The 14,868-nt window shown below is 38.4% G+C and overlaps 1 protein-coding gene across 3 annotated transcripts in view; it reads right to left on the reverse strand.

The window, feature by feature from the left end:
- Nucleotides 1-14,292, reverse strand: part of MTX2 (metaxin 2) — a 76,245-nt gene extending 61,953 nt beyond the window's left edge. The window contains exon 1 of one of the 3 annotated variants that reach the window (XM_025274401.3): nucleotides 14,029-14,292. In XM_025274401.3, coding sequence (XP_025130186.1) covers nucleotides 14,029-14,068 — 40 coding nt within the window. In that variant the 5' untranslated portion in view covers nucleotides 14,069-14,292. The remainder of the gene's footprint in view (nucleotides 1-14,028) is intronic. The other 2 variants (XM_006066086.4, XM_025274403.3) reach the window with 2 other exon arrangements.
- Nucleotides 14,293-14,868: the final 576 nt, after the last annotated feature.

Consider the following 14,868-nt stretch of genomic DNA (forward strand, 5'->3'; position numbering starts at 1 on the left):
AGATATTTCTCCATGAATGGCCAACAAGCACATGAAAAAATCCTCAATATCATGAGTCACTAGGGAGACACAATTCAAAACCAAGGAGATGCCACTTCAGAGCCACTAAAATGACTATAATTAACAAGACAGACAGTAACAAATATTTAAAGGCTATGGAGCATTTGGAATTCTCACACAGTGCTGGTAGGGATATAAAATGTTTAGTGGTTTCTGAAAATTACCATTATGATTCAGAATTCCACTCTTAGGATTTCACCCATGTGAAATGGGAAAACATCTTCACATACAGATTTGTACAAGAAAGTTCACAGCAGCATTATTCATAATAATCAAATGGTGGAAGCAACCTCAATGACCATCAGCTGATGAGTAAACAAAATGTGGTATATCCATACCATAGAACACTATTTGGCAATAAAAAAGAATCAAGTAGAATACCTGATAGATGCAACATAGATGAATTTCAAAAGCATTATTCCCAGTGAAAAAAGCCATGCTAAAGAATACACATTGTATGATTCCATTTATACAAGATATTCAGAAGAGGCAAATCTACAGACAGAAAGTAGGTTAGTGGTAGACTAGGCGGGCCTGGGAAGAGAAATGATTGTATATAGGCAAGAAATTTCTTTTGGGGGTGAAGAAAATGTTTGTCCTACAACTGGATTATGGTAACAATTACATCTCTATAAATATACTAAATTTTTTTTTAATTTTACATTTAAAAAGGTATATAAATTATAGATCATAAATAGATCTTAAAACACTTCTTGCATTTATTGTGCACTTAACTGCTTGACATAGAAACCGTTTCACAACATTATGAGGTGCATGTGTGCTAAGTTGCTTCAGTCGTGTCTGATTCTTCGCAACACTATGGACTGTAGCCCACCAGGCTCCTCTATCCACGAGATTTTCCAGGCAAGAGTACTGGAGTGGGGTGCCATTGCCTTCTCCGTTAATGAGGTAGACACTACTATTACTATCCCTATTTTACTGTAAGAAAACTAAGGCACATCCATAAATAATTTGCCGAAGTCATAGTGCTAATCAGTGACAAGGGCTAGGGTTTGTCAGATAGTGGCTCCAGCGTCAATGAACACACAACTGTGTTAGCTAACCTCTTACAGAACCCACAAATAAACATACTTGGGTAATAATTATTATAACTAATTATAATTAAAGCAATTATAATCATTCTACAACAATGGTTCTCAACCCTTAATATATAAGAATCCCCTAAAAAACTTCATAAAAATGTATTTCCATCAAACCCTAAACTCAGAGATTCTGATACTGTAGAAATGAAGGCCAAGAATCCAAACTTGCTACAGGCATGCCCAGTAAATCTGATGAAGATGGTCTGTGACCACAAAAAAAAAAAAAAAAAAAAAAAAGACTATCCAGAGGGCATGGAGTACACCTGAAATAAGAGTAAGTTCTTTTTACCCCTTTCATTCATTTGCCTCATTAAAGACTGGCAGTAAGGATCTGTGTAGATTAATTTTATTCAAGAAGATTTTTGCCCATCTTATTCTACTTAAGTATTTGTGGATATGGCTTACAGCCATGTTTTAAAACATGCTTTAGTTAACATGTTGCAACTTTACAGTGTTCCAGAATAAGCTTTTAAGATTAATGAACTGAGGCCGCACTTGTTCTGGAAACAGAAAGTGGTTAAATGATAGTTTTTCCATTAGATGTAATCAATAAGGAAAGTAAAATTAAGTTAGTAGTTATGAGATTTGAACGTGAGCCATTTGAACCTATCTATTTGAAACTAGAGATCAATTTCAAAAAGTTACTCAAGGATCAATTTCATAAAACAGACAAATTTCTGGAGGTTAACAAGGGTGAAGAAAACAAATTCATAGCATCATCAAGCCAATAACCCAGACTACAGTGAATACAAGCTAAAACTGAAAACGTTCCATTCTTATTCAGTAAGGATTCATATGTCATCCTCTCAAAGGGTTATGTTTAGACTCTGTCTCATTATAAAAATGATCCATCATTTTTCATTAATTTCCAATAAAAAGCTGGCCAACTCCAAGTGACTATGAATAGATATGAACCATGTAGCTAGGGCTCAAAATGTGAATTTTGTTTTTAAAAATGGTAATCTGGAATTCATAAAAGAGGAAACACTGACACCATGTCTAAGCTTTTCTCAGAAACAAAGATGAATATGTGATCAATAGCAGAGCTATACAAAAACAGCTGGTTTAGATTAAAAGCGCAATATCTGGCCAAAAAACTGAGAAAAGACAAACAGTCCCACACAAATATAAGACCTCAACACTGCTAACAATGTTAACCTTCAAGATTTAATGGTTTTCTCAATCTAATCCTAGTAAATGGAAAATAAATGTCCCTTCAACTAAGAAGCAATCCTCCCCACCACTGTAAACTCATTACAATCATTGTAATAATAGAATCTGCTATTTTAAGTATCTACTATGTTCTAATACTAGACACAGATTCACTTTCTATCAAGCTAGGTAACCAGAGAACTCTCTATTTCTCCTGCCTCACTCCTCTCTGGTAGCCATGAGACAAATGATTCCCTACAGAGGATTTGATCTGTTGTTATATCTCCAGAAATCCTAGCAGAATTGCAAGATTCCCCAAGAACAACAAAAACAAAAAGACAAAATAAACAGGAATTAAGATAATACAGCCTAACCATCACAGAATCCCTTCATGAACAGGAACACAGGGAAAGAAAATCCTCAGAGAGGCAGAAAAAAATATATTAAAGCCTTTAACTGAACTACCACAGGTTATTAAACTTGCAAAATGTACCAAGGACTATGATAAATAGACAAAGATTAATATAAAACTGCCACTGCTCTCTAGGATCTAATTTTGTTGAGTAGGTGGGGGGCACAGAACAGGGGGAGTGAGAAGAGGTGACTGAGATACACATAAGCATTTACAATACAATAAACCAATACAGGTGGGGTGGGGGGAAAACACAGGTCTCGAAGTGAGACATGGCTGGGTTCCCCTCCCAATTCTACAACTTATCGCCTAAGTGACCTAGGCCTAGTTGTGTAATCTTTCTTGCCTCATTTTCTTCATCTGTAAAAAGAGGAAAATGACCCACCTTGTAAGGGCGTTGGAAGAATAAAACTAGATAAACTATGTAAATGCCATATACAATCTCTAAGCTCACAGAATGTATTCAGTAACATTAATACAAGCATCAGACCAGAGGTTTGTATAAAGCACTATAGGAATCTTCTTGAAAAAACAACAACCTGCTTGAGGAAGACAGGAAAGAATTCACAAGAGGAGATGAAATCTGAACTGAGTAAAAACACAAATAATAATAATCACAAGTGCGCCAGACAGAGGGTGAGGGTGCAGGGAGAGGAGTTCAGATGTTCTCTAAATATCTAACACCCCTAACTCGGTTTGAGAGAAGAGAGGTAAAAGACTCAGTAGAGACTTCCTAAATTAGCATCTGTATTATAGGACATACCACTTTGTATTCAAATTATCGGTTTTGGTGGATGCGTCCCACACAAGGATGTTAAGTTCATCAAAAGCAACAACTGTTCCCCAGTTTTGTACCCCAGCACCTAGCAGAGCACCCAGCACAAACTAGATACTCAGCCTAAAAATATATTCTATGGAAAATACAAGCAGGTCTTTTGCTATCTAAAGCCTAAAAGATAACTGACAGCAAAAAATTGCTGTAAGTCTGGAAATAAAATCATCTAACCAAATTAACATCTCAGGTTAAGTCATGAAGTAACTTCTTCAGCTTATAAAAGTTCTTAGAGATAAAAATATATAATCAGCACAAAAACAGAGCTAAGTGTATAAGCATAATGAAATGCTTTTTATGGTTTCTATTTTGCTAAAGCAGTTACAGTTAATGGGACTTGCCATGACAAAATGATTGTTTTTATGAAAAGAACCTTCTTTATTACTAACCAATCAAATTTCATTTTTATTACTGATGTAGAAAAGTTCAAAACCATGATTCATTTATAAAGCGTACAAAAATAAGAAAAGTGTTCAAGAATAGAGCACAGGATCATTTACAAAGCAATAAAAAATTAAACATGCATTTCTCTTACTGCCAAGGCAGATACTTCTACACATAAATGTCTGTAGCTAGATTTGCTGAATATAACTTCTGTCTTTGAACAAAAAATGAGAAGCCTGAATTTAATATCTCATCTCCAGTTGACATCTTTAGTCCATCTGATAACTGCTTATCAAGAAATATCAAAAATGTTTGAAAAATGTTAAGAAGTTTGATCATGTGTTCTTTCAATTTTCACTCAAATATGAAAGGCTTGAGCTAACATTAATAACTCAGAAGTTCTCACAGAAGAGAGACTGACAAATTGTATGGGGCACCAAAATCTCTTAAGCTAAAAATGAAAAGTCAAGTAATTTCAGAGTATAGATTGTTAATAAAGCATACAACAGAAGCAAAATTCATGTTATGCTTAATATGGACTATTACAAGGTCAAAAACAAGTCTCTCATGTGATCTTCACAGCATACCAAAGTTTTCTAAAATGAAACAAATTATTGGCTCTAAGAATTTGGTTTCCAACCTATTCATGAATACAAACATGATAAAAGAAAACAGATCACACTGATGTCAATAAATTGTGTTTTGCCTCTAATGTGAAGGATAACCTATTTTGTCTTTGTTTTTGCATCTGCCCCTTCAATATATACTTCACAGGTGCCAAGGTGATAAGCACTACAGTTTGAGACTATTTCTACAATGAACACAAATGAAAAAAGATTCTCTGCAATGTTATGGCCAATTCAGTAACTTCTTATTAATCCTTCAGTGCCTTCCCCAATACTGGAAAATCCTCAGAATGCAGTTTACAAATAACTAACAAACCTTTATTTTCAATAACAAAGAAATTTAATGTATTTTTTCAAATATCTGTTGCAATGATTATTAGATATTCGATATACAGATATAAGAGCCCTGACTATCATTTCTTTATTCTCAATAAACCTTGTAACCAACAGCATCACTTCTATTATACAAAGGACTTTTAACCCATAGTTTCCACTTCACTGAGCCTCTAGAATCCTCCTGAAATGCTCTAAGTCCAGATTTCCCAGTATTCATGTGAAAGAAAGATGGAATAAAAAAGTTCATTACTGATATAAAAACAAAATTTTTAAACATGTCTGTACTTATTACACTTAACTTCATGTTTACATAAGGATGTCATGGAACTGTAAAACTACTTTCCGAGATGATAAACATTACCATAAAGTAATGTTACTGCTAGAAGGAAATTATTAACATATTTAAATAATCAAACACCTGCATACCCACAATGAGATAAATGAAATATCCCAAGTCTTCTTTTTCATCCTTTACGTACTTTACGGAGCTTCTAAATAAAGAACAGAACAGACACTGTCCTGATTTCAAAAGATTATTAACTGTGCTATGATGAAATTGACTAATATGCTTAAAATATATCAACACATCAGTGAAGTAATAGTCACTAACTCAGAAAAGATGGGATGGTATAGTTAATAAAAATAAAGACACTTCGGATATTTTGCTGTCCAAAATATTAAGAGGATATTACAATGGTAACATCCTCAAAGGCACCAGGAAAACAAAGTAATAACAGAAACTACCATGTACTAAACATACCATGTACCACCCTAAATGAGGTGCTTACCATACTTTATAAAATATACTGTCCCCCTCTGACAAATAAGGAAAGTGGCCTATTAAGGTCTGCCCAAGATTATTAAACAAAAGGCAGAACTGAGCTTAGAACTCAGTTCCATCTTACTCCAGTGCCCTTGTTTTTATACAAGTTTCAATTTCCTTATCCATAAAACAAAAACAACACCTAAAAGGATCAAATTGTTACTATCAGCAGCTATGTATTATCTAGCACAGTAGGTAAAAAATGGACCCTTACTCTTATCATCAACCAGATACATAACAACTAATTTTTTAAGGCTAAAACTTTTCAGCAAAACCTCATAAATAAACCACTACTGAAAAAGCCTCAGAGTATCTACACCTATGACCTATACTGAAGATTCAATTATATAATGAAGGTAAGAATGGCTGAAACTTATCAAAGGTATAATCTTGAAACAAATATCAGAATAATTTGTTATAGAAGTAACTTTAATAAATGTAATAACTGTTTACAGATGTTTTATATTATTGAAATAAATTATGTATTTTATCTAAAAGTAATTTTAAAAGTTTTACCAAACTTGTATTTTTACACAAGAGAACAGAGGCAAAGTACAGTGAGAGAGAAAAACTGATAGGTTAATGAGCCAAAAATAATATTCAGTTCAGTTCAGTTCAGTCACTCAGTTGTGTCCGACTCTTTGTGACCCCTTGAATCGCAGCACACCAGGCCTCCCTGTTCATCACCAACTCTCGGAGTTCACCCAAACTCATGTCCATCAAATCAGTGATGCCATCCAGCCATCTCATCCTCTGTTGTCCCCTTCTCCTCCTGCTCCCAATCCCTCCCAGCATCAGAGTCTTTTCCAATGAGTCAACTCTTCGCATGAAGTGGCCAAAGTATTGGAGTTTCAGCGTTAGCATCAGTCCTTCCAAAGAACACCCAGGACTGATCTCCTTTAGAATGGACTGGTTGGATCTCCTTGCAGTCCAAGGGACTCTCAAGAGTCTTCTCCAACACCACAGAAAATAACATTAATGAACACTTATTGAGCACTTACTATGTGCCAGACACAATGCCAAACATTTTCTATTTTTTATCCAATCTTTAAATAATCTACAATTATCTTTACCAATTTGCAAATAAGAAACCTGAAGCTTAAAAAGGCAAGTGACTTGCCTAAGGTCACACTTTTAGCAAGTAGCTGAATAAGAACCCAGGTCTGACTCTCACTTCCAAGTCCACAAGGAGAAAGCAAGGCGAAGGAAGTGATCAGCACTGTAGAAGATTCCCGCAGTTTAAATTTAGTATCTCTCTAGCTTTTTCCAAGTATCTGATGACAGTGTGGAACCCTAAAAGTTGGAGCAGAGATAGGTACATAGGTCTCTGTACTCTCCTGGTACAGAGATAGGCTAATGAGTCAGCCCTTTCCTATCACAATATTTCATCCTTTTGGCTACTACAGTGACCACGCCAAATGTGGTCACACAACCCAAATGCGAATACTGAATCATTCCTCAAGGTATGTTCATACCCAACTATCTGTAAAAACTAATTTTTTAACCTGAAACTCAAGTAATGTGTTGAAAATCTTGCCAGTTTAAAAAAAAAGCAAGTGAAAATTTAAAATACACAGGCTGTTATAAAAGATTCTGAAAACCATTCAATATCCAGACTATTTATCCTCCTTTTACAGTTCTTAATCTAGCACGTCCTTATCTAGAGATTCAAACTTTAGTTCAAAAATCGTGTTACCATTCCTTTAAATGTCACTAAGTTAAAAGAAAAATTCAAAATTCTCTCCTTAAAAAAATTATCCAAATAAACTATTCAGTTAGATACACAAATATGTATTTGCCAAGTACCATTTATATCAGCAAATTCATATACACCTGTGATGGCTCTGAAGTCCATTAAACTGGTGAGACTAAACTACCTTTGCCAGAATACCCTTTCTACTGCGTCTTACTAGGGTGAGCTACAAGGACATCCTTCAGCAGGTGTTGGGAACACAGAGGGAAGACAGCCACTTTGTAGCAAACACCTCCCAGTTATTCAAATACTACTCTAGGCAAGCTGGGAAGGAATTTTGCTGACATAATTAAAGCAAGCCCCAATGAGCTGACTTTATGTTAATCAAAAGGGAGATTATCCTGGGTGGGCCTAACTTACTAACAAACAAAGCTCAGGCTCTGCAAGCAGTTGCACATGCTCTCTGCTCTTGGAGCCCCTTCACAGCTATCTACATTGCGGCCTTAGCATCTGGTTGGCCAACCTCCACAAGAACATATGCCTGTGTGTGTGTCTCTGTGTGTCTATGTGTCTGTTTGTCTGTCTGTGTTTGTATGTGTGTCTCCCTATCCACAGGGATCCCTATCCATTATCAGGCCTCCCTGTCCATCACCAACTCCCAGAGTTTACCCAAACTCATGTCCATTGAGTCGGTGATGCCATCCAACCATCTCATCCTCTATCATCCCCTTCTCTTCCTGTCTTCAATCTTTCCCAGCATCAGGGTCTTTTCAAATGAGTCAGCTTTTTGCATCAGGTGGCCAAAGGATTAGAGTTTTAGCTTCAGAATCAGTCCTTTCAATGAATATTCGGGACTGATTTCCTTTAGGATGGACTGGTTGGATCTCCTTGCAGTCCAAGGGACTCTCAAGAGTCTTCTCCAACACCACAGTTCAAAAGCATCAATTCTTCGGCGCTCAGCTTTCTTTATAGTCCAACTCTCACATCCATACATGACTACTGGAAAAACCATAGCCTTGACTAGACGGACCTTTGTTGGCAAAGGAATGTCTCTGCTTTTTAATATGCTGTCTAGGTTGGTCATAACTTTCTTTTCAAGGAATAAGCATCTTTTAATTTCATGGCTGCAATCACCATCTGCAGTGACTTGAAGGTGAAAGTGAAGTCGCTCAGTCGTGTCCGACTCTGCAACCCTGTGGACTGTAGCCTACCATGCTTCTCCGTCCATGGGATTTTCCAGGCAAGAATACTGAAGTGGGTTACCATTTCCTTCTCCAAGGGATCTTCCCGACCCAGGGATCGAACCCGGGTCTCCCAAATTGGAGGCAGACACTTTAACCTCTGAGCCACCAGGGAAGCCCCCAAAAATAAAGTCTGACACTGTTTCCACTGTTTCCCCAACTATTTGCCATGGAATGATGGGACCAGATGCCATGATCTTAGTTTTCTGAATGTTGAGCTTTAAGCCAACTTTTTCACTCTCCTCTTTCACTTGCATCAAGAGGCTTTTTAGTTCTTCTTCACTTTCTGCCATAAGGCTGGTGTCATCTGTTTACCTGAGGTTATTGATATTTCTCCCAGCAATCTAGATTCCAGCTTGTGCTTCCTCCAGCCCAGTGTTTCTCATGATGCACTCTGCATAGAAGTTAAATAAGCAGGGTGACAATATACAACCTTGACATACTCCTTTTCCTATTTGGAACCAGTCTGTTGTTCCATGTCCAGTTCTAACTGTTGCTTCCTGACCTGCATACAGGTTTCTCAAGAGGCAGGTCAGGTGGTCTGGTATTCCTATCTCTTTCAGAATTTTCCACAGTTTATTGTGATCCACACAGTCAAAGGCTTTGGCATAGTTAATAAAGCAGAAATAGAAGTTTTTCTGGAACTCTCTTGCTTTTTTGATGATCCAGCAGATGTTGACAACTTGGATCTCTGGTTCCTCTGCCTGTTCTAAAACCAGCTTGAACATCTAGAAGTTCACGGTTCACGTGAACTATTGTTGAAGATTGGCTTGGAGAGTTTTGAGCATTACTTTACTAGCATGTCAGATGAGTGCAAATGCGCAGTAGTATGAGCATTCTTTGGCATTGCCTTTCTTTGGGACTGGAATGAAAACTGACATTTTCCAGTCCTGTGGCCACTGCTGAGTTTTCCAAATTTGCTGGCATATTCAGTGCAGCACTTTCACAGCATCATCTTTTAGGATTTGAAATAGCTCAACTGGAATTCCATCACCTTCACTAGCTTTTTCGTTGTGATGCTTCCTAAGGGCCACTTGACTTCGCATTCCAGGATGTCTGGCTCTAGGTGAGTGATCACACCTTTGTGATTATCTGGGTCATGAAGATCTTTTTTGTATAGTTCTTCTGTGTATTCTTGCCACCTCTTCTTAATGTCTTCTGCTTCTGTTAGGTCCATACCATTTCTGTCCTTTATTGAGCCCATCTTTGCATGAAATGTTCCCTTGGTATCTCTGATTTTCTTGAAGAGATCTCTAGTCTTTCCCATTCTATTGCTTTCCTCTATTTCTTTGCACTGATCACTGAGGAAGCCTTTCTTATCTCTCCTTGCTATTCTTTGAAACTCGGCATTCAAATGGGTATATCTTTCCTTTTCTCCTTTGCTTTTCACTTCTCTTTTCATAGCTATTTGTGAAAATTTGGCCTTGGTGTACAGAATGAAGCAGGGCAAAGGCTAATAAGAGTTCTGCCAAGAGAACGCACTGGTCATAGGAAACACCCTCTTCCAACAACACAGGAGAAGACTCTACATATGGACATCACCAGATGGCCAACACTGTAATCAGATTGATTATATTCTTTGCAGCCAAAGATGTAGCAGCTCTATAAAGTCAGCAAAAACAAGACTGGGAGCTGACTGTGGCTCAGATCATGAACTCCTTATTGCCAAATTCAGACTTAAATTGAAGAAAGTAGGGAAAACCACTAGACCATTCAGGTATGACCTAAATCAAATCCCTTACGATTATACAGTGTGAGAAATAGGTTTACGGGACTAGATCTGATAGACAAGAGTGCCTGATGAACTATGGATGGAGGTTCTTGACATTGTACAGGAAGCAGAGATCAAGACCACCCCCAAGAAAAAGAAATGCAAAAAAGCAAAATGGCTGTCTGAGGAGGCCTTACAAATAGCTGTGACAAGAAGCAGAATACTGTAAATAGTTGCTGAATTTTAGTCACACTTACTAGTCAAATACAAGGTTTCATATAAATTATGTTAGCCATCATTTTTTTTGCTGTTGCCAAAATATAACCTTCCAAATTTTTATAATTACAACCATTTAAATTTAAAAGTAAAATATTCTCACTCCACCAACACACTATCCTTATTACTCTGAAATTACTAGTTAAAATTGAGTATTCTCCTACATTTTTTTTTGATTATATATACTTATTTACACAGAATTCATTTATTTAAATAGTTCATACTATATATATATACTATATATATAGTTCATACTCTATATATATAGTTTCATACTATATATATACAGTTTTAAACTTGTTTTTATTAATATTTAAGATAATCAGTCTTCAGCCAATATGCTTAACAGCTATGTTGCTATTGTTGTTTAGTCACTAAGTCGTGTCTGACTCTTACGCAACCCCACGGACTGCAGCCCATCAGGTTCCTCTATCCATGGGATTTCCAAGTCAAGAATACTGGAGTGGGTTGCCATTTCCTTCTCCAGGGGATTTTCCCAACCCAGGGATTGAATCCATGTCTCCAGCATTGGCAGGTAGATTCTTTACCAATGAGCCACCAGGAAAGCTTAACAGCTATACTTCTATATTTTTAGTATCTGTAATAATGTGGGCATGCCATAACTATACCCTCCCAGGTGGCGCAGTGATAAAGACTCTGCCTGCCAATTCAGGGGACACAAGAGATGTGGGTTAGATCCCTGGATGAGGGAATTCCCCTGGAGTAGGAAATGGCAACCCACTCCAGTATTCCTACGTGGAAAAGCTCATGAACAGAGGAGTCTGGCAGGCTATGAGGTCACAAAGAGTCAGACACAACTGACCACGCATGCTGTAACTTAACATATATTTAGGATGTCTCTGGGTTTTTGCTATTACAGATAATACTACAATTACTACAGTTGTATATTTCTTTAAATACTGGCTCTTCTATTTCTATCAGATAAATCCCATAAAGAATTTCTGAGTCAATTCAGTTCAGTTCAGTCGCTCAGTCGTGTCCAACTCTTTGTGACCCCATGAATCACAGCACGCCAGGTCTCCCTGAATATCACCAACTCCCAGAGTTCACTCAAACTCATGTCCATCGAGTCAGTGATGCTATCCAGCCATCTCATCCTCTGTCATCCCCTTCTCCTCCTGCCCCCAATCCCTCCCAGCATCAGGGTCTTTTCCAGTGAGTCAACTCTTTGCATGAGGTAGCCAAAGCATTGGAGTTTCAGCTTTAGCATCAGTCCTTCCAATAAATACCCCGGACTGATCTCCTTTAGAATGGATTGATTGGATCTCCTTGCAGTCCAAGGGACTCTCAAGAGTCTTCTCCAACACCACAGTTCAAAAGCATCAATTCTTCGGCGCTCAGTTTTCTTCACAGTCCAACTCTCACATCCATACATGACTACTGGAAAAACCATAGCCTTGACTAGACGGACCTTTGTTGGCAAAGTAATGTCTCTGCTTTTTAATATGCTATCTAGGTTGGTCATAACTTTCCTTCCAAGGAGTAAGTTTTTTTTTAATTTCATGGCTGCAATCACCATCTGCAGTAGCATTTAAATAAATATTGCTATGTTAAGTTCCCCAAAAGCAGCTGTTTCTTACAGACTCCCCAATACTTTGAGGGCAACTGTTTTCCCCATGCCAGTGTCAGTACTAAAAATTATTGTATTCATTTCTGCCCATCTGACTGGGTGGAAATTAGTGATGGAGGGCATCTTTTCATATATTCACTGCTGATTTGCATTTCCCCTTTAGTAAACTGTCTGTTCTTATTCTTTATCTTTGATTCTGTTGGTCTGCCTTTTTCTTATTGACTTGTAGAAATTCATGTGCCTCATCATACGAAGCTTTTAAAATGTATCTGCAAAAATTCTGTTAATTTTTTCTTCCATGTACTCTGAACTGTGTCTTGCTTAGGCATCCTACACTACATCACCTATATTTTTCCTAATATTTTATTACAATTTGGTTTTTATTCTTATTTTACACTTAAATTTTTAATCCATCTAGAATTTATTCTTGCAGTGTCATAATGTAGGAGCTGTCCCAACACCACTTATTAAATTATCCATCTATAAATGCCTCCTCCTAGAGTAATCACCCCAAATAGCTAAGATGGCAGACTGATCAAATTCATAGAAACTCCTAAATTTCAGTAATTGAAGCAAAGTTCCAAATTGATTAAAAGATATTCATTTTTTCCTTAAGAAATCACACATTAGGGTACATGCACACTGTATACCAATATCAGCATACACTGTGAAATATTTTAATATAGCAATCTACATTCATGATATAACTTTTTAAAAAAACATGAACAGTAAAAACAAATAATCATTGCTTGAAATCTCAAGATTATTCATTGATTCAGGTCACAAATACTTATTGAGCACCAACTGACAGGTCCTCAAGATACTAGAAACAATGTAAATATCATTCCTGCCTTCAAGAAGCTTGCAATCCAGTGGGGGCTTCCCTCACTTTTAGAAGACAATGTCTTTGAGTGAGAAAAAGAAAAAAGAAATGAATTTTAACACAAATGTAATGAAAAACATTTTGGCAAATTCCATGACATTCAATACTTTTCATTTCAAAAATACTACCTTATTGCAAAGGTACCTAAGTATCCTGGTATCTGAATATTTACCGTACTCAATGAAAATACTTCTAGGACATTTAAGACTAACTCCATTTAAAGATTAACCCATCAACCTATACCTACAATAGTCTCTTACTTTCTGAACAATATTTAGTATCTTTCACTACAGTAAATAAGAACCTCGATAACAGAAATATATTCAATAACAGAAAGTTTCAAAATATATTGTAAATCTATTTACAACAGTCATGTTCAGTCCGTCAAGTCAAAGGTGTTTCAAAAAATTCATGCAGCCTTAAAAATGGGTCAGTGAATGCTGGAGACCTAGCAAATGGCAATATTGTGCTGCTCATTGGCCTCTCAAATGACAATGGCGACTCATTAGTGACAAGCACTTTAAACTTCAGGTTCCACACCGAGGCTGCCCCACCACTTAACTCTGAAGCTCTCGGATATGGCCACGCCTCCCACCTTAATTCCAGCCCACAGCGTTCTCCACTTATCCCAACACCTCCAGACCCAATGGGTAGCTGGACAAAGCACCGCCCAGGAAAAACGGATGGGATTCCCACTCCTCCAGGCTGACCTTAGCCAGGTTTCTCCCCCTCAGTTTGCTCATCCAGGAGATGGTAGTCAGTGCCCACCTCTATCCCGAAGCTTGGGTTCTGCGTCTAATGCTGCAAGCCTGGGGGAAAGCCGCAGTGCTTAAAGCCGCACTGCTCCCTATGACTACCCCACGCCGGCCCCCGCCTCCGTCCGGGTCCGCGGCCACACACGCTACCTGCGATCTGGGAGACTAAGGCTTCCGCAACTAGAGACATGTCGGCTGGGCGGCCCTGCGCCCACAGTTCCTGCTCCCCGAGATCCTCAGCGAACTCCCGCGCAACTCCGGCGGCTCCTGGCACCTAACAGGCCTGGCTCCGGCTGAGGCTCGGACTCCCAAAGCCCACCCCTGCGGCGACGGCGGCGGCAGCACCACCGGCTGAGACTCCAAGGTTACCGCCAGGCCTGGCCAGGAACTTCCGGCGCAGCTGACAGCGGCGCGCGAGCGCTTCCGCTGGCCCCGCCTCCGCCTTCTTTGGCATTTCCTGTCCCCGGGCTCCCGGCCGCTGGGGGCCACCCCAGAAAGGGAGAGGGAGAAGAGACGAGTATTTGATTCCCGACTCTGGCGTACAGGGTGGGCGGGTGTACCCCAGAAGTTTTCAGTTTCCTTTCCAAGCGAAATTTTTGTAAGCAAATAAGTTTTTTGTTGTTGTTGTTGTTAAAGTGATTTCAAACAAGAGGCAGTTGTTTGCCCATGATTCTATGTGCTCAGTCACTTAGTCGTGTCCGACTCTGCAACCCCATGAGCTGTAGCCCGTCAGGCTCCTTTATCCATGGGATTTTCCAGACAAGATTACTGGAGTGGGTTGCCATTTCCTTTAAATTTTATGTTCATACAATTTTTAAAGGTTAAACTCCATTTACATTACAAAACATTGGCTATATCCCCTGTGTTGTACTTATCCCCTGTAGCGTATCTTACATCAGTAGTTTCTATCTCCCAAACTCCCACTCCTGTATTGCCCCTTCCTCCTCCTCACTTGTAACCATTAATTTGTTCTCTGTATCTGTGAGCCTT

The sequence above is a fragment of the Bubalus bubalis genome, chromosome 2 (genome assembly GCF_019923935.1).
Source record: "Bubalus bubalis isolate 160015118507 breed Murrah chromosome 2, NDDB_SH_1, whole genome shotgun sequence".
NCBI classification, from domain to species: domain Eukaryota; kingdom Metazoa; phylum Chordata; class Mammalia; order Artiodactyla; family Bovidae; genus Bubalus; species Bubalus bubalis.